At 39.1% G+C, this 20,663-nt stretch overlaps 1 protein-coding gene across 4 annotated transcripts in view; it reads left to right on the top strand.

Annotated features, from left to right (window-relative positions):
* The window catches only part of TENM2 (teneurin transmembrane protein 2), a 1,294,091-nt gene that overhangs the window by 301,911 nt on the left and 971,517 nt on the right, over window positions 1-20,663 (top strand). For 3 of the 4 annotated variants that reach the window (XM_010358204.2, XM_010358202.2, XM_030927459.1), the window contains exon 1: window positions 9,312-9,537. In XM_010358204.2, coding sequence (XP_010356506.1) covers window positions 9,312-9,537 — 226 coding nt within the window. Of the gene's footprint in view, window positions 1-9,237; window positions 9,538-20,663 lie in introns of those variants that run through there. The other variant, XM_030927458.1, reaches the window with a different exon arrangement.

Genomic DNA, 20,663 nt, shown 5'->3' with positions numbered 1-20,663 from the left:
GTCTTTGAATTCTCAAGGGAGATACTGTGACTAGAATTTTTTTAGCCTTTTAATACAATGAATTACATTCATTGCCTTTAAAATATTGAATTCTGAGACTTGCATCCTCAGAATAAATCTCTTTTGTTCATGATGTAATTGTGTTTATATATTATTGATTTTTTAATTTGCTATCATAAGGATTTTTTGCATCTATATACCAAGGGCATATTGGTCTTTAGCTTTCTTTTCTTTTCTTTCTTTCTTTTGCTCTTTCTTTTTGTACTATTTTGTCTTGTTTAGTCATGAGGGTAATAAGTAGCTTCATAAAATAAATTGGAAAACGATCCCCTTCTAATTTTCTGGAAGAGATGTCATAGAACTGCTGTCAATTCTTTTTTAAATATTTGGTAGAATTCTCTAGTGAAACCAGCTGAGCCTGTTCATTGTGTGTTGTGTGTGTCTGTGTGTGTGTGTCTGACAGAGAGAGAGAGAGAGAGACTTGTGACATTAGAAATTCAATTTCATTAATAACTATAAGATCATTCAAATGATCTATTTAATATTTCATATTGGAAGAGTTGTAATACTTTGAGTTTTTTGAGGAGTTAGTCCATTTGTCAAAGTTATATTGTGTATCGATCTGTTTGTAGTACAATCACCTCTCGGCATCCATGGGGAATTAGTTCCAGGATGTCCCACAGATACCGAAATCCACGAATACTCAAGTCTCTTATGTGAAATGGTGGACTTGCATATAACCTATGATATTCTTCTGTATGCTTTAAATCATCTCTAGATTACTTATATACCTAATATAATGTAAATGCTATGTATAGTTTTGTTATATTTATTATTTATTGATTTTTGCATCCACTGTCATTCAGATCCTTTTCCCCTATAGATAAGTTGTAATTTTTTTTCTCATCCTTTCAATATTTTTTTCTCTGCCTTTAGTTTTCAGAAGTTTGACTATGGATGCAATAGATTTAGTGTTTACTGATTTTTATGTGTATGATTTTTTATTGTTGTATGGTTATTTTTTTATTTTTCTCAAATATTTTTGATCCACAGTTGGTGGAATATGAGGCTGATTGAATCTGATATGGCAAAATCCATGGATATGGTGGGCCAGCTATGTTCTCTAATTATCTTGTTCATGTCTTCAGGGCCTATAATGATATCTCCTGTTTTATTCCTGATGTGGATAATTTGTGTCTTCTATTTTTTTCTTTGTCAGTCTTCCTAGAGGTTTGTCATTCTTACTGATCTTTTCAAGGAAACAAATTTTTAATTGTTTTTCTCTATTGTTTTTCTGTTTTCAGTTTTATTGATTTGGGTCTTATGTTTATTATTCCCTTCCCTTTTTTTTTTGCATTATGTCTTTTTCTTCTTATTTTTTCTTAGTTTTTGAAATGGGAGCTTATATTATTGATTTGAGGCTTTTTCTGTTGTTGTCGTCCAGTGTATGCATTTATTTCTATAAACTTCCCTTTCATCACCGCTTTAACTGTATCCTGCAAATACTGATATTATATTTTCATTTTTATTTACTTTAATGTATATTTTGATATTTTTCTTTGAGAATTCCTTGACCCATGGATTATCTAGAAGAGTGTTGTTTAGTTTTCAAGTGTGTGGAGATTTTCTTCTTATTTTCTATTATTGATTCTAGTTTTATTCCATTGTTGTCAGGGAACATACTCTGTATGATTTTAATTCTTTAAAAATTTTTGAGGTATGTTTTATGATCCAAGATATGGTTTATATTGATATAAACCCCATGCCCACTTGAGAAAAATTTATAACCTGCTATTGTTGGGAGGAGAGTTGTGTCAATGTTGATTTATCTTGTTGACTCATGGTGTTGTTGGGATCTTCTATATCCTTCCTGATTTTTCCATTTAAATATTCTATTAAATTTGAAGACCTGGGTGTTGAGAACTCAAATACAATTGTGCATTAAATTTTTTTCAGTTATATCATTTTTTGTTTCACGTATTTTGCAGATATGTTTTTTGGGGTCATACATATTTAGAATTGCCACGTCCTCTTGGAAGATTTACCATTTTATAACGCTCCTGTCTGTCTCTGGTAATTTCTTTGCCTGTAAGGTTCACTTAATCCAATATTAATATAGTCATTCCTGCTTTCTTTTGATTAATATTTGCATTATACCTTTTTTTTTTTTTTTTTTAGTTTTATTTGCAATGTGCCTGGGTTGTTATATATAAAATGACTTTCTTGGTGGAGCACGGTGGCTCTTGACTGTAATCTCAGCACTTTGGGAGGCTGAGGAAGGTAGATCACTTGGGCCAGGAGTTCAAGACCAGCCTTGGCAACATGGCAAAATTCCATCTCCATAAAAAACACAAAAATTAGCCAGGCATGGTGGCACATGCTTGTAGTCCCAACTACTCAGGAAGTTAAGAAAGTTAAGACAAGAACATCGCTTGTGTCTGGAAAGTCAAGGCTGCCGTGGGTTGTGGTTGTGCCACTGCACTCCAGCCTGGGTAATAGATTGAGACCTTGTCAAAAGATAAAATGAAATAAAATAACCTTCTTATTGGCACCATAGAGTTGGGTCATGTTTTTAATTCACTTTGCCAGTCTTTGTCTTTTAATCAATATATTAAGACCATTTACATTTTAAAAAAAAGCATTGCTATTTTAGGGCTTAAGTTTGCACTTTTATTTTTACTTTTCTGTTTGTTCCCACATTCTCTACACTTTTCATACCTCTGTTTTATTTTTCCCACTTTCTTATGGGTTACTGAACAGTTTATAGGGCTCCAGTTTTACTTACCTATAGTAATTTTGAGCGCATCTCTTTGTATAGCTTTTGTAGTTGCTACATTGTACATACATATCTTATCACAGCCTACTCCTTTCATCATTTTACTAGTTTGAATAAAGTGTGGAAGCCTCCCCTTCCTTTACATTCTCTGACCCTCCCCTATTTATAATATAATTTATTAAATATATTATCTACATACATTTAGAATCATATCCCAGAGTGTTTTAATTTTTGCTTCAACTATCGAAAAATTCTTAAAAACTCAAAAGGAGAAAGTTTATTACATTTGCTCATATTTTTGCTTTCCACATTCTCACTAACTCTTGGTGTTCCAAGATTCCTCCTTTTATGGTTTCCTTTCTATTTAGAGAACTAACTCTTTAGCTATTTTAAAAAAATAGGTCTACTGGTGACCAAGTCTCTTAATTGTCCTCCATCTGATAATTTCTTGAACTTTATTTCATTCCAGAAGGATATTTTCATTGAATATAGGATTCTAGTTTGAAGACTCTTTTCTTTCAGCACTTGAAAAGTGTTGTGCTACTTTCTAATGACCTCCATGGTTTCTGATAACAAGTCCACTGTCGTTCAGATCATTTTCCCCTATAGATAAGTTGTAATTTTTTTTCTAAGCCTTTCAATATTTTTTCACTGCCTTTAGTTTTCAGAAGTTTAACTGTGGATGCAATTGGATCTGTCCTGCATGGGATTCACTCAGCTTTCTGAATAGGTACTTTCATGCCTTTTGCAAAGTTGGGATATATACAGCTGCATTTTCAGCGCTTTTCCGGCCCCTCCTTCTTTCTCCTCCTGGGACTCTGATGACATGAACATTAGGCATTTTATCATGACCCTATAGGTCCCTACAGGTCCCTAAGTGAGTCTCTTTCTCTCTTTCTTTCTTTCTTTCTTTCTTTCTTTCTTTCTTTCTTTCTTTCTTTCTTTCTTTCTTTCTTTCTTTCTTTCTTTCTTTCTTTCTCTCTCTCTCTCTCTCTCTCTCTCTCTCTCTCTCTCTCTCTCTTTCTTTCTTCTGTTGTATATATTGGGGTAATTTCTACTGATTATTTGCAAGTTCTCATTCTTTTCTTTTTGCCTCCTCTTTGCTGTTAAGTCAATCTACCATCTATTGAGAGTTTTGTTTTGTTTGGGGTTATTGTATATTTCAGTTCTGAAATTTTCACTGGGGTCTTCTTTACATCTTCTATTTGGTTCCTGAGAATTTCCATTTCTTTGATGAGACTTTCTGTTTTCCATTTGTTTCAAGTGTGCCCATAATTGTCCATTGAAGCAATTTCATGATGGCTGCTTAGAACAGATAATACTGACATCTTTGTCATCTCAGCTTTGGCATCTATTGGATGCCTTTTTCCTTTCAGCTTAAGAACTTCCTGACTTTTGGTATGACAAGTGATTTTTTATTGAAACCTGGACATTTGGGATATCATGTTATGAGACTCTGGTTCTTATTTAAACCTATTTTAGCTGATTTTCTCTGACATGGCTGTTGACAGAGAAAGGGGGAACCTACCTCATTACTGCCAAATTCCCTGCTCAGCTTTTGTCAACATTCAAAGGTTGGGAGTTTTTTCTTAGATGCTGAGGGGAAAGCTAACCCAGGGTATAGAAGAATGGAATTTCTGGCTCCCCACGAGACACGCAGCGATACCTCTCCGGGTGGTAGAGGTAGAAATGCTTCAGTACTGCTTACTACATGGCATCCGCTGACACCACAGGGGGCAAGAGGACTCACCACAGGAGGACCGTGAAAATTTCTGACTCTCCCAAACCTTCCTCCACACCACCCCAGTGGAGAAGGGGAGGAGTGCCTTGTTTATGCTCAGTGGCGGTGGACGAAGAGGAGAGCTTCACTATTTCCTGGAAGGGGCTGAAAACCCTGGCTCTCCTGTATTCTGGTTGAGGTTGGTGCCTACTTGCAGCCTCATTTTCATAGAAGGGTGAGCTTCCCACTTGGCTTTTGCTGCTGAAGATGGGGGTGGGGCCACGGTCGGTTTCCATGATGTGTGGTTGAAGTAGGGTAGACATTGTCTCAACGTTTTCTTTCTTGTGAGCCCGCTCCTTTTTTTTTTTTTTTTTTTTTTTTTTTTTTTTTTTTTGAGACGGAGTCTCTTGCTCTGTCACCCAGGCTTTAGTCCATGGGCACGATCTCGGCTCACTGGAAGCTCCGCCTCCCGGGTTCACGCCATTCTCCTGCCTCAGCCTCCAGAGTAGCTGGGACTACAGGCGCCCGCCACCATGCCCGGCTAATTTTTTTGCATTTTTAGTAGAGACAGGGTTTCACCGCGTTAGTCAGGATGGTCTCGATCTCCTGACCTCGTGATCCGCCCACCTCGATTTACCAAAGTGCTAGGATTACAGGCGTGAGCCACCGCGCCCGACCGAGCCTGCCTTTTTCATAGTCCTTTGGCTATATAGGAGGCTCACTTTTGTTGTCTGTGCCCATTGAGATCTCTGGGTTACCAGGTCCATGTCTGGGATATCTGTATCAATCTATATCTCTGTCTATCTCTATCTATCTATCTATCTATCTATCTATCTATCTATCTATCTATCATCTCATTTGTTTTTGCCATATATATAGCAAAAAGAAACCCCAGGAAACTCACCACTGTTGTTCCTTGGGTCCTGAGGCCCCTCGTTGTTCTGCTCTTCTTTCTACTTTTCATAATCTTATGTGTTTTCTATATAATGTTTGGGGCTTTTAGCTGTACCTTGTAGGGAAAATAGGGAAAAGTATGTCTATTCTGTCTTTCTCGAAGGAGACATTTATAGACTGCCTGATTTTTAAAGATAAGAATCCAGATTTTCATATATAATTCTTCCACTTTGTCTTTTAATACTGACTATCAATTTTTTTTTTTTTTTTTTTTTTTTGAGATGGAGTCTCACTCTGTTGCCCAGCTGGAGTGCGGTGGTGTGATCTCAGCTCGCTGCAACCTCTGCTTTCTGAGTTCAAGAATTCTCTTCCTCAGCATCTTGAGTAGCTGGGATTACAGGCATCTGCCATCAGGCTCGGCTTTTGTGTGTGTGTGTGTGTTTTTAGTAGACACCGGATTTCATCATCTTGGCCAGGCTGGTCTTGAACTCCTAACCTCGTGATCCACCCGCCTCGGCCTCCCTAAGTGTTGGGACTATAGACGTGAGCCACCGCACCCAGCCGACAATCAGTTTTTAAGTAATAGGCAGGCTAAATGCAAAATGTCTATTTGCCAACAGTCTGTGAGCTCTGCCTAGCTCCTTAAGAAATTTAGTTTCTCTGACTGAGATTTGTGATTTTTTACCTCATCATATATAAATTTCCATCATTTATCCAGAGGTGATATTGCTGACAAATTTAACTATCAAGGGCAGAGCCAAGAAAGAGAAATTTATCAGGAAAAGATCTCTGAGCAACCACATTAGATGCCAAAATGTCCAAACACTAAAGTTCTTGAACTTTATTAATAGGTTATAAACCTTGCGGCCTGGCACAGTGGGTCACATCTGTAATCCCAGCACTTCAGGAGGCCAAGGCAAGCAGATCACCTGAGGTCAGGAGTTCAAGACCACTCTGGCCAACATGGTGAAACCCCCATCTCTACTAAAAATACAAGAAATTAGCCGAGTGTGGTGGTGGGTACCTGTAATCCCAGATACTTGGGAGGCTGAGGCAGGAGAATCACTTGAACCTGGGAGGCAGAGGTTGCAGTGAGCCGAGATTGCATCACTGCACTCCAACTTGGGCAACAAGAGCAAAACTCCATCTCAAAAAAAAAAAAAAAAAAAAAAAATTATAAGCTTTTAAGCTCCCACTCTGAGCATGATTTAACAAATAAAATAAAAGCACACACACATACACACACATATGTAGAAAGTCAGTCTACTTTTCTAGCACAATGCAAATTAGAGAAGATAAGATTTCATGAGTCTGGAACACTGAAGATACTGAAATTACAAACTAACAGTGAAGCGAGAGAGAAGAAATCATCAAATTGACTCAAAACACTCAACCCCCGATAAAACCACCTGTGGCTCCTCAGTGTTGGTGCACACAGTCTTATATTCTTTTAGTAGACGCTGAATGTCTTCCGTGATTGGAGCCTAGCTTAAAAATTAGGATTTATTATTAGAACTGTGAGTTTCAGGGATTCATATCATCATCTTCCTCCTCTGTCTTATGCAAGTCTGTAACTCCTTAGCTAACAAAAAAAATGTTTTTAATCATTCAGAGGAGAATAAAAACTAATTTTAATTGACCACCTATGATGTGTTAAATAGTATACTAGGAATTTTACCACCGTGTATGTTTTAATTTTTACAAAAACTCTGTGAAGTAGATACTATTTTTTTCTATTTCAACTGATTGAGAAACTGAGTTCAAAAGACCAGGAATAATTTTGACAAGGGCTGTGTCTCACCCGTGGTCCTGATAGGACTGGCATCCAATTAAGACCTCAATGGCCACACTCTTAAATAACCTATAGTATGGATTCCAAAATGTTGAAATCGCATGTTAGAAGTTAGGAAAGGAGATTTGGGCATCTAGAAATTGCCTTAATGTGGAGACACTTGAACTGACTATGCCACAGCAAAAACTGACATGTCGACACTACTTATGTCCTCTGGAGTCATGACTACAGACTCTCAAAGGCACTTCTGAACTTGCTGAGTGAGAGACTCTAGACTCCAGCAAACTAGCTACTGCTTGTGCTTTCTTATGAGCAATGGAGTTTTGCTCTTGTTGCCCAGGTTGGAGTGCAATGGCGGATCTCAGCGCACTGCAACCTCCGCCTCCTGGATTCAAGCGATTCTACTGCCTCAGCCTCCCAAGTAACTGGGATTAGAGGCGCCCGCCACCACGCCCAATTTTTTTTTTTTTTTTTTTTTGTAGTTTCAGTAGAGACAGGGTTTTACTGTGTTGGCCAGGCTGGTCTCAGACTCCTGACCTCAGGCAATCCACCCGCCTCGGCCTCCCAAAGTTGCAGGCGTGAGCCACCCACCGTGCCTGGCCAGTCGTACCCTCTTTTTCATTGCCAATTGTCAAACAAAATTGTCTGCAATTACAGGCAATATTTGATAAAGTATACACACAGTGTAAATTAGAGGGGTCCATGAGATCTAGAAGAACTCCCAGTATGAAAAAACAAGGGAGGGGCTACTTGGCTTCTGGTGTCTGGAGGCAAATGTCATCCACATTGCTGTGCACAGCTATCTTATTATAGTGTGGTAAAGTAGACAAGGAAGAGCAGAGGGGTTCAAAACTACAGATCTGCTCCCCCCGTATTTCCTGACATATTGAGGAGGCAGCGAGCAACAGTAGCCTGGAGAAAAATCATCACCCTGGCTCTGGGTTGCATTTTCCATTTTAATTAAAATTCGTATTTGTCCATTCTGTCCAGGTCCTGGCCCTGTGGTCTATGCTATTTTGCATAGCAAATGAAATCAATAAGAGCCTATGATTTGGAACTTGGAGGCGCCTAAGCATTTTGGTCATATTTGCTAGGCAGAAGGCGAGTGTTTTCTGAGTGATGTTTGGCATACACTTCCAGGCTGAGGGTATCATATGCCAGAATGTGGGGCTCCCTGGTTGCCAGTTCATATGTTAGAGGTTCCTTCCCCTTCAGCTTTCCTACTGTACTTGGTAATCTTCCTCATTTTTTTTTTTTTTTTTCTGTTCTATAGTGGGTATCCCAGCAATGAAGGTGACAGAATGGCTTGGGGCAATTATCAGGTGGCTGTGCCAGTAAGCCTGCCTGTCAGCAGTTATCATGTTGGTGGGTGACTAGGCAGAAGAAGTAACCAGGTGTGTCCAACACACAGATCTGCAAAGGAGCGAAAACTGGGAGTTTGCCAAAAGCTCGTTGAAGAAATTGGAGAAAGATTGTTTGCATGTCGAGAACAACTTTTATTCTTATTCTCCAGACATAGCTAGGAAATGTTATGTTAGTTGCATGGGACTTGGTATCACTACAAAGTATTAATAGCACATATTTATGTCTTATGCTCAGATCTGCTGCTGTACCTTTCTTTCCTTTTTTGGGGGGGGGTCGGTGGGGATGGCGGGGTGGTATTTGTTTTCTACCCAAGCCTTCTCTAGCATAGAGAGAATGTAATTAAAGAAGAATAAAATCAATTTGGCTTTGAATTGCTTCATAGTAAGATCTTGCATTAGAGTGACAGACTCATCATGTCATCTGTGCATACATAAAAAATCAAAAGATGAGTATTTGTTGTTACTGTTTTTTCCAAATCTATTAAATTAAACAGCAAGAAAATTAATTTACTCTATCAAGTTCTTCTATTTAGGTTGATTGTTTAGTTTTCATTGAACTTTTACAAAAGAGATTGCTCAGGGTTGACCAAGTCTGCATTTTCACGTTTTCGTCTGAGTCAGAGCATGAATCAGAACTGAAGGCAACATTTCTTGTAATCACAGTCTTGGTTTTTTTCTTCTACGTTTTTAGGTGGCAAAGTGACAAGTGCCAAAACTCAGGCCTGACTTTTCTGAAAACATCAGCATTCTGCCATATCTGGAATAATGGATGTAAAGGACCGGCGACACCGCTCTTTGACCAGAGGACGCTGTGGCAAAGAGTGTCGCTACACAAGCTCCTCTCTCGACAGTGAGGACTGCCGCGTGCCCACACAGAAATCCTACAGCTCCAGTGAGACTCTGAAGGCCTATGATCATGACAGCAGGATGCACTATGGAAACCGAGTCACAGACCTCGTCCACCGGGAGTCAGATGAGTTTCCTAGACAAGGTTTGTCTTCCCCTGCTGATTTGCTCTCAACTGTGTAACTTACTTGATTTGCGTGGTTGCTGGCTACTTTTGGAGATTCACCATGGTGGGTTTTGACAGATGTAGCCTACAGCAGACCCTTGGTTCCATAAAGGATATTCCTAACACCGTGGTGAATCTCTATCCTGAGAAACCTAAGATTATCTGTGGTTTTTCAAAACTATTCTCCTCGTAGTCCACTTACAAGCCTCAAATTTCTATTCCTTTTTGCATTGGGTTTCTCACTTAGATTCTCCTTGAACAAATGGTGTATCTTGGTTAAAACATCTTTGAAATAGTGTATAATAATACGCCCTTTTCCTTCAACTAAAATATGATGTTAATTCTGAGTTATATGTTTCTCTTTTTGTGTTTCAGAGCATAGGTGGCCACATGTATGTTATTTTCCAATTCCACTGATGTAATTATCCCTCCTACTTTCCCCAAGCCTTAATTTTCCTTTTCTTATACTGTTTTGATTTCTTTGGGGAGGAGAACATTTTTCTCCCAAGCACTAACAGTTGGCATTCTCTTCATGTCCAATATTTATGAAGAGTTCTGTTATCACTTCTCCAGGGTTGCTGTAAATGCATCAACACGTAGACTAAAGCAAAGCAGTGCTGAGAGGTGGTGTGACAAAGCTCACTCTCTAGCTCCATGTCTTACTAGTACCAGCCTCGCCGTGTGTGCAGTTTACATTCACGGCTCAGCAAAATTACAAGCAAAGGCACAAAACTGTACCAAATGCCTCGGGAAGGGTCACTCTGCCAGCACCAAAGGGCTAAGCCCTGCTCTGCTAGGTTATTGCATCATTTGTTTTATAACACTGATTATTTCTTGTTCCATGTCCTTGGGAGTAAATGTGGCAATGGGTTTAATTTCTAACTAAATAACTTAGCTTGGAATTCTAGTCCTGGTTTCTCAGCTTCCTTAAACTACTTTTACTATTTTTTACTTATTACAAAATGTGCGTGTGTGTGTGTGTGTGTGTATTATTAATTAGCACTATGCCCACGGTTTATAAATCTACAATCCAGAGGTTGTTCTAGATAACACCTTTTTATACACTCTTGGTTTAGCCTAGCTCCAGCTTTTATATTTAACAGAGGACTGAAAAAATAAATCAACAGAGAAACTGTTAGAATTGTGTTTCCATTGCCATTATAACTCTTGCAGGATACAATTTTTATTTATTCTTCCTTCTTATTTTCTGAGTTATCTTCATGTAAATGAAACACATGCTGATCCTCCTCCATGAGAAAATGGGGGCAGAGGCTGCTTGAAAATTGCTTCGGATCAAATGCCTTTGATCTGTAACTTCAACAAGTGTTTTTGCTTTGTTAAGCTCTCACCGTTCCCGAAATTGCAGGTAGTGACAATTGGAAAAAAAAAATATGAAGAATCATGGCTTAATGAACTGAGAGAGAGCTTACATTTCCAATATAATAAAATTGGGACACCTCTCTGTTGTTTCCCAGAGCTGCACTAACACGAAACTCAAATATTTTGAAAGGTGATGCACGTTCAACGTGGTTGAAAGCCTTTCATTTTCTGCTGGAGTTTTTGTCTCATTTATGTTGTTGCTGCATATGTTTTTGTGTCTCAGAATTCTGTGCTGAAATGTTCACTCTTCTTCCTGAGTCTTATTAAAGGTGTATCCTGGCTTCTGGATCATTGTGCACTGAGATGTAGCTTCCAGGTTATTGCTGAATGGTGGATCGGCCTATCACCTTTTCCATTATTAATATTTACATAAAATAAAACCAAGGACTGGTATTTTATTGTCAAATATACCTTTATGCTTCCTGTTTAGTCTTGTTCCCCTCCATTGATAATAATAGAGGTTGCTTGGCCATATCAAACTCAGAGCTTTGCAATTAACAATTCACACATGCCGCATGTTGTTATTGAGCCCATATTTGTTTGTGTAATGTGTTTGCATGAATTAAAAACTGTGCAGGCCAAAAGTAGAAATAAAAAGCATCAGAAGGTATTTGCATATGCAAGTGCAATTCCTTCTGAAGACATCTATGAATTTATGCATGAAAATGTAGTCAGAGTCTGAGTGGATCTACTTTGATGGGTTCTAAAATTGAACTCTGCAGGAAGTAAATAAGCACATATTTAAGGAGAGAAGGAACAGGAGATACAATCTGGCAAGCAGTACATTCAACTTGAAACTTAGCCACTACAGAGAGGGTTAAAATAAATTTTACACTCAGTAATAACAATAATTTTTTTTAAATGTCATGCATTTCCCATTTTATTTTCTTATTCATGAAATCAAAGAGCAGGATCATCTCCGTACTTATTAGCCTAGAGGTACATTAACAAGGATCATAGTGGGATCATCTCCTGCAGTATTCTTATTTAAAACCCAAGACACTGATCATAAAACAAACACACTTCTCACATACAACCAAGTTTTGCAAACACAGTTGGATGACTCTACAGATGCTCAGCGTGGAAAAGAATTGCCAGCCAGTGAAAGTGATGCGGGCCCAGAGTCAGACCTTGTCCAGTTACCCCACCTGGCCCGCTCAAGCATCAAATGCAAGAACCTGCCATCTCCCAGCAGGAGAAATGAGCCAGGTGTTCCCATGAGAAGCTTACGGAGGCTCCGGTCAAATTGTGCTCATCTTTGCTTACTTTCAACACAGACTCCTTCTCTGCCTTCTTCTATTGTGGCTTCTTCTCTTGAGTATGCAAATCACCTGTCTGGCCTCTATTATGCTGGATCCTCCTGGTGTGAAGGAAGAAAATTGCTGACCTTCGGTCTGTGGCCACTGGAGTAATTAGTAATTAGTAAATGACTAATCCTGCACTAAATAGCATCCTAGTGGTCTGAGAGCTAATGCACCTGACAAAAGTGAGCAGTGGTCTGATCCCTGGTCAGACCCAGCCCTAGTCCAACCTGTGAAATAGATGCCACTTTGAATAATGAAGGTCGGCCAAGTTCCCAGGCAGTTTGTATAAGCTTGTCTTTTGTTTTGTTTTGTTTTGGACCCCAGAGGTAGGGTGAAGAGCAATGTGATATACAAGACGTTCTCCTGGGGCTTAGGAGTCTAGAGTTGGATGTGAATTCTGCTTTTGCATGTGCATGTGCCTGGGACTCTGCTCTGCATTCTGTGTTTCATGAGGATTACTACATGGTTTTCAGGTGTATTAAACAAACAACAATAATAACTATGACAAAAGAACAACGGCGAACATTTGTTGAGTACTCTGTGTCTGGAGTCAATCTAAGCATTTTGCTTGCCTTAACTCAGTTAATGCTCACAACAACTTTGCAAGGTGGGTACTATCACTCCCTTGTTTACTTATTAGGAAACTGAGTCAGAGAGAGATTAAATAAGTCATCCAAAGTTGAAAACATGGAAAGAGCTGGAGATAGGCTTCAAACCTAAGGGACTGGATTCAAGAACTATGTTTTAAACCAATGTGTTTCATCACCTCCCAAATAAATGAGTAAACAAACAAAAATATAATTAAATCCTTGGTCAAAGGTGGGAAAGAGTCTATGAATACACTTTCTAAGCCTTTCAAGAATCCATAGCTTTACATCTTTCTTAATAATACAGGAACTGTAATTAATAGTATTGATTGAACATATAGTATTCACCACCAGCTCCCAGCCCTGTTGATGTAATTCCTGTTCTCATCCATTCACCTCCATCTCACAATCATTCTTGACTCTCCAGAAGCATTCCTGCCTACAATACCTCTCTACCAACCACCACTCTAGGAAAAAGTTTCGACTGCAGGGATGTATACTGGGCTGTCAGCGCTGATTCTATGTCCTCCCTTATGGTCATCACCTTTTTGCAAAACCTGTCCACCTGGAACACTAACCAAGAAAGGTGTCACTATCTAAATGATATTGCTCAGGTAAGCAGAACTGACTCTTTTCTGTGCCCAGTGGGCCAGAGAGTTCAGCCAGGCCTCTTATTCCTCAAAAAGTGCTTGTTTCCAGTTAGCAGTTCAAGTCTCTCGAGAGGGGGCCAAGATTGAATTCTTTCTCTGTACCTCAGGCTGGCTGTCTAGGTCAAGGTCAAAGAAAAAGTTGGGGAAAGATTGAATTTTTGAAAGTATGCTTGCATCAGTTCTCTCATTCAGTTAGAGCAAAGAAATAAATCCTACCAACTCTTTGATGTGCTTTAAAAAGCACATAAACAAACACACACACACACGTACACATTTTAGGCTAGGTTTGGTTTGGTACTCCATAAATTAATTCTTGCTCTTGTGATCTTTAAAATCATTTGCACAATAACTTTTGCTCTGTATAATTTGGCATAATGTACATTTAAACAGTGTTAATGAGCTGAAAACTCATGAACCACTAGTAAGCTAGAGTATTACCTGCACTGATTCAATTAATTTATATAATAATTGTGGGAATATTTTGGAAATCTGTAAACATTTCTATCTATACCATTGTCTTAAAATAGTCATTTTTCCACTCTACCTAAATAATGGTTAAAAGGTTCTAGTTTGAAAACCTCAGCACTTTAATTTACCTACAAAGAATACCTTGTAGATGTTAGTACATTTCAAGAGTTTGTGTGGTCAATATTTTGAAGGCTGAAATGTACCTTGAGAAGATTGCTTTCCATTTATCTTCCCACTTCTAGATAGGACTACTTTTCATAGCTCAACTAAGAATAACACAGCGCCTTCTAGTCTTTGGTTGTATATATATATATATTAATCCTTAGAAAAAGAGAATCTACAACCTTTCAGTTTTATCTTCTTGCTGGATAACTTGAATCCTTGTTGTTTTATATGGGAAGCATATGGGAAAAGAGTAATGAATGAAGACTCTGGAGTTCAACTTTGTCAATATCCCAGTGCTGATGGGTACCATCAGTGTGATCTTGACCAAATTCTAGAACATCGACTGAGTCTCATTTTCTCCGTCTGTAAAAACTCTACCATATAGAGTAATTGGGTTTATTTCTTACAGTTATGTATTTATTATGATCTGGACATTATCTTTCTTTTAATAAGTGCTAGTAATTATCATTATAGTTATTGTCATTTTAACCCTACCACCAGCAAAAGTGGAGATCCCTTGCTCTTCAACCCTAATAATATTTTGGTGCAACAGAAATTTTTCTTTCTTCTTGATTTGTTTCCCGTGTCTTGCAAAAATTCTGACATTTTCAAACTCAGAACTTCTTTTTTTCCAGCTTGTTGATAGACTGTGTCTGACTCTCTATCCACCATACATTTTGTTCCCAAAGATGAACATAACTCATACATTATTTTCCTATTTTTAGACAGGAATGAAAGACACTATCTAACAACTGTCAACTGATGCCAACACACTGTAAGAGAGTTGCTAGTCAGACAATTTTACAAGTTAAAAAATATAGATTGGAAAAACTGCTCTAAGCTAGTATCATAGGATACAAACACTTTTTTGGGGTGTGCATTTTATGGCATGTAAATGCACACATATTTCAGAAATGAGTATAATTAAGAGTAGACTTAATCCATACAAATGCTGGATAAAATTAATCCGTTTTCATCACTTTATGTGCAATAATTTGGAATCTATGTCAGAGAGTCAATGTTGCAGATTTTCATTGTTGATACTACCCTTCTAGGAATATGTCTATATTTTTCAATAACTTTAGCCATTTGGCAACTATCTTCATGTTTGCCCAATTGTTATCCTCCCAGTAATTATCTATTGTCAATTCTGCATTCAACTTTGTATCCAACTTTCTTTGAATTACCTTCCTTTTCCTGCTCTTTCTTGGTGGAAATTCCCCAGAGTTTCACCCTAATCCTATACTCTTCTTCTCCATGGCACTTTCTTTAGAATACTCTTATTCATAGGACTCTTCAGTGGTCACTACTTCTACTTCTAAAGACTTTTTCATTTGCAAATGATAGTATCCCAGTTCAAATTAGCTTACTTGAAAAGATAATGTTTTGGCTGACACCACCAGATAATCTAAGAATGCATCTGCCCTCACACTTATCATCTCTCAAAAGATTCTCATTCTCATATATTGGCTTTATTCTTCAGAGAGATCTCTTTGAAGAAGTCTGCTGATCACCCCCGCTCTCACATTTTCTCATTTGGTAACATCACTGGAAAGAGTCCCTTGTTTATATATATGTTTGGGGTTTATTTTGCTATTTTCAGCAGAATATTCTCCACGTAGATATTCAGGCTGTCCTGGCATGGGGCATGTGCTGATAATACTTATATCTACCATTTTATGGCTGTAGCTGGCCACGTCTTGGACGTAAGTTTATCCTGTACTTCAAGGTAGCTTACAGTGAGTACCTCCTAAACCTGATGGAATGAATTCTGCATAGGAAAGAAAGACTCTCATAGCTGAAGTAGACCATAAACACTAACTGGCCCAATAACAAATGTTCCTAATGCTAGTGAGGCTGAAGTTTAAGGCTCCCCTTCTGTGGTTTTTCTAAGCTGTATTGGTCCATTCTCATGCTACTAATAAAGACAAACCTGAGACTGGGTAATTTATAAGGAAAAAGGGATTAAATGGACTTACAGTTCCACGTGGCTGGGAGGCCTCACAATCCTGGTGGAAAGTGAAGGAGGAGCAAAGGCACACCTTACATGGCAGCGGGCAAGAGCACGTGTGCAGAGGAACTGCCCTTTATAAAACTGTCAAACCTCATGAGACTTATTCACTATCATGAGAACAGCACGGGAAAAACTTACCCCCATGATTCAATTACATCCCACCAGGTCCCTTCCATCACACATGGGGATTATGGGAGCTACAATTCAAGGTGAGATTTGAGTGGGGACACAGCCAAACCATATTATAAGCTTCACATCCACTTTGCTACTGGACCTTGGAATATTTTATCTTTATGTATCCAAGTAGCAAATTTAATTGTCTTTCCTTCAAAATTTGTTTCCGTTTTTCATTTCTCAGCTTTGGGGAATGGTATCACAGCCTTGCATTTTAGATAAAGTCTTCCAAGCCTCTTTTTTCTTGATTCTTTATATTGATGCTTATCAAATCACACCTATTATTCCTGCTTCATTTATCTCAGTTCCAAATTTCTCATTCTGTGGGCAGTTTCCAACACTTCAACACCGGACAATTGCTTCAGCACTTCAATTGCCTCCTTCCCTAATTTTTTCTTCTGGCATGTTTTCCATATCTTGGATGGTTTTGAGTTTTTAAAACACGGCCTTATTTTTCCCACTTCCCTCAAATTGATTCAAAAATATTTCAGGGGTTCCTAAAAGGCAACTGTAAGTTCCTAAAAGGCAACTGCCTTTACAATAATAAAAAAAGGTAAACATGGTTTCTAACCTCACACAGCTTGGCAGTTTTAAAATGGTAAGATATAATTGATATGTAACTAAGTGCCATATAAAAAAACACTACAGGCCGGGCGCGGTGGCTCAAGCCTGTAATCCCAGCACTTTGGGAGGCCGAGACGGGCGGATCAAGAGGTCAGCAGATCGAGACCATCCTGCTAACATGGTGAAACCCCGTCTCTACTAAAAAATACAAAAAACTAGCCGGGCGAGGTGGCGGGCGCCTGTAGTCCCAGCTACTCGGGAGGCTGAGGCAGGAGAATGGCGTAAACCTGGGAGGCGGAGCTTGCAGTGAGCTGAGATCCGGCCACTGCACTCCAGCCTGGGCGACAGAGCGAGACTCCGTCTCAAAAAAAAAAAAAAAAAAAAAAAAAAAAAAAAAAAAAAAAAAAAAAACACTACAAAAGGGAAAATATTGGACGGTTTTGCAGAGACCTCTAACCCAGATTTCTGTGCCCAGAATGGCATCCCAGGAATTAGGGACCTTCTTGCGTATGTTTGAGGGATGGGGAGGAGGTCGGACAATCAAAGAGGCAAGACAGTGTTCAGGCAAGAGTTATGGCACGTGCAAAGGTCCAGAGGTGACCACAGTTAGTTGTTCCGAGGATGTCAAAGAAGTGTAGGTTGGATGAGCTAGAGTGCCAGAGAGAAACAGTCATGAAGATATTTCAGAGAGACAATGCTGGTTTCAGCTCATGGAGAGAGGCAAGGTGGTCAGTCACAGGTTGTGTCTTCATCTAAGCAAGGGAGCCTGGTGGCCTGAACTAAGATAGCAGAGATTGTTTGAGAAATGTTGAAATAAAAAGATTATTGGCTTTTTTTAGACAGAGTTTTGCTCTTGTTGCCCAGGCTGGAGTGCAAAGGCACGGTCTCGGCTCACTGCAACCTCCGCCTCCTGGGTTCAAGTGATTCTCCTGCCTCAGCCTCCCAAGTAGCTGGGATTACAGGGATGCGCCACTACACCTGGCTAAATTTTTTTTTTTTTTTTTTTTTTTTTTTTTTTTTTTTTTGTATTTTTAGTAGAGACAGGGTTTCTCCATGTTGGTCCAGCTGGTCTCGAACTCCTGACCATAGGTGATCCACCCACCTTGGCCTCCCAAAGTGCTGGGATTGCAGGCATGAGCCACCGTACCTGGCCCCTGACTGCTGGCTTTTTAGGATACCTTAAAAGCGGAGGAAGATATACTGTTCTGAGACTCCTGGGCATTGACTGCTTTTTTCTCCTGCAAAGAGAATATTGCCTTTCTGATGCTGAGTTTACTTAAAGAGCCGGGAAAGGTCAATGCTTGTAAATAACCCCTTAAGTGGAAGTACATAGATTGTTAGTTCAAGTTCTTCTGGAATGTTGGACATAAACCAAAGTACAAAAATATAGTGTTGCAATAAGAATTTGGATTTTTTTTTAATTTGTTAGATTCCTGCCTATGCAAAGGGTAGCACCAGCTACAGAGCACTCCATATGGATCCCAGGCAAGGAAAAAATAGAGAAGAGATTATGTTGCATCTGCCCTTTCTCTGTGTGGACCATGATACCATTGTTTATTCTCTATCTTGGACTAAATAAATCAGAGACTAAGTAGATGTGAGTTCTGTGTGTGTGTGTGTGTGTGTGTTCAACTGAGTGTGTGTTTTATCCCTGCCAATTGGTAACTTTATTTGCAAAGCTGAGTATGTTTAGAAGATAGAACCAATACTTTCTGGCAACTGATGGGGCAAGCAGGCTAAGAGAAAAAAGAAAGTCAAGGACATCCCTGAAGTTTCTGGTTATGGCAACTGACCATCAATCACCAGGGCTTGAGACAGAGGATGGCTTGGTTTGTGGGTTAAGATGGGATAGGTAACTGTCAACCTTTTGAACTGGAGGTATCCTGTAGGCTGTCCACGTGCAGATGTCTAATAGGCAGTGGCTGTCCAGTCTTGAAATTCTGGAGAGAGGCTTGAGCTGGATAAAGATTTAGGAGTTGACAGCTAATAATTTCATGGGACTTGGTATGATCATCTGTGAAAAAAACATGTACAAGGAAGAGAAATAAGAAGCTCATATGACAATGCAGGTAATCAAGGAATAGGAAGAGGAAGAAAATCCTGTGAAAAGATTGGGGAAAAAAAAAGAACACCTTACTTTCCTTTACATGTGCTATTCACTCAGTGCAAACTTGACCTGTCATTACACAGTGTGAGTTTTATTCCCCATCCCACCACTCAGAGTTGACCTCCTTTTTGTCCCGTAAATCAGAGGCCACAAAGTTAATGTATAGGACATATTTGGCCCCTAGATAGGTTTCATTTGGCCTGTGGGTTTCTTTAGAATTTTGAATCAAGTGCCTGTCTATTGACATTTCAGTTTGTTACAGGTCCCATTTCTGCCTTCTGTCTTACACCAGTCCTATTCCTCTCAGGCCTTTATTTTATATGCCAAATCTCTGAAAGCTCTCACAACTGCAAAAATATCACGGATCTTCTAATGTCTATTTTTTTCTTGTGGAATACCTCTCTGACTATTCCAAACCTATTCATCCCACAGGGTGTGACCTGCGGTCCACATCTTTGGTGAAGCTTTCTGCCCTCTGAATTTTTATAGCCCTTAATGGGTTGTTATTGTTGTTATTATTCTCTTGATGAGTGACTCAGCATACATAGCACATGGATTCTATGACTCCTATGAATAGGGAGATAAACAAAGAGCTTTGCAGTTTTGTGCTCTGACTCATGGATGCAACTACCAGAGAATTTGTTCTTTTTAGTGGCTTGTTTCCTGTTCTAATGAGAAAAATGGAAAGCACAGCTCAAAAACAGACTCCACTTAGAAAATGTGGATAGTATGTCTGTCCAGCATGACAATATCAAATCTCACTTTTTGAAATGCCATCTTGCAAGTTTTCTGCCATTTACTCAGACACTACCATGTTGAGTTGCACTAACAGTTTCTTTTTCTGATTATTGCTGATGCAATATTATCAGCTTTTCTTGGCTGGTGCCACATGTTGCAATTGTGTCTCTGCAGCTGTCTACTCTGCGGTATGTATAGGAGGTCTTTGGTGCACATGTGCTCTGTGCAGGGATGCCATTCTGACCAGAACTTTTGGGAAAATTGCAGGGTGAGAGATGGAAGAATTGCCACGATCAGACTTACCATGCTTTACAGTCTGCGTCCAGGAGTGGCGCTGCCCCACCCACTGATGAATCATCACACTGATATTATCAAAGGAGACATTATATTTTCAATGTCATGTTTTAGGTTTATAATTTAATTTTCAGCTCTGGCAATTCCAGAAGCATCCCTAGGGACATATGAAGAGGAGGGGGCTAGTGTGTACTCAAAATGAATACATGTTCATTTCTTGAGCACCTTAATTGGCATGCACATCTCACAAGCTCCCTTTTTCTCTGCTGCAGCCACTCTCTCACACCACCAAGTTACTCAATATTCCTCCTGCACTGACTGCCTTCCTTTCCACTCAACCTCAAGTCAGATGTACTTTAGTAATAAATCTCTGCTGGGAGTGATCAGAACAAATACTGAGTGTGCACCACAATATTAAAAATAAGTGTAATATAGACTTATTTAATAAGGTCCAACAGACTTTTATAACATTTGGAATATTTTACCGAAGTTACTATCAGCATTATGTTTAATGCATTTTCTCCAAGACAGAAAAATCTTTTCAAGAATGAGGGGGGAAGAGAAAAAAAACACAAAACACAGAGAAAAGTCAGATGGGCTCTGATGCATTCTCACTCAACTAAATCTGTTATTCTCCTTCCTTTCCCAGATCTTTTTATT

The sequence above is a fragment of the Rhinopithecus roxellana genome, chromosome 3, assembly GCF_007565055.1.
Source record: "Rhinopithecus roxellana isolate Shanxi Qingling chromosome 3, ASM756505v1, whole genome shotgun sequence".
Taxonomy (NCBI): domain Eukaryota; kingdom Metazoa; phylum Chordata; class Mammalia; order Primates; family Cercopithecidae; genus Rhinopithecus; species Rhinopithecus roxellana.
This window is presented reverse-complemented; position numbering and strand designations above follow the sequence as displayed.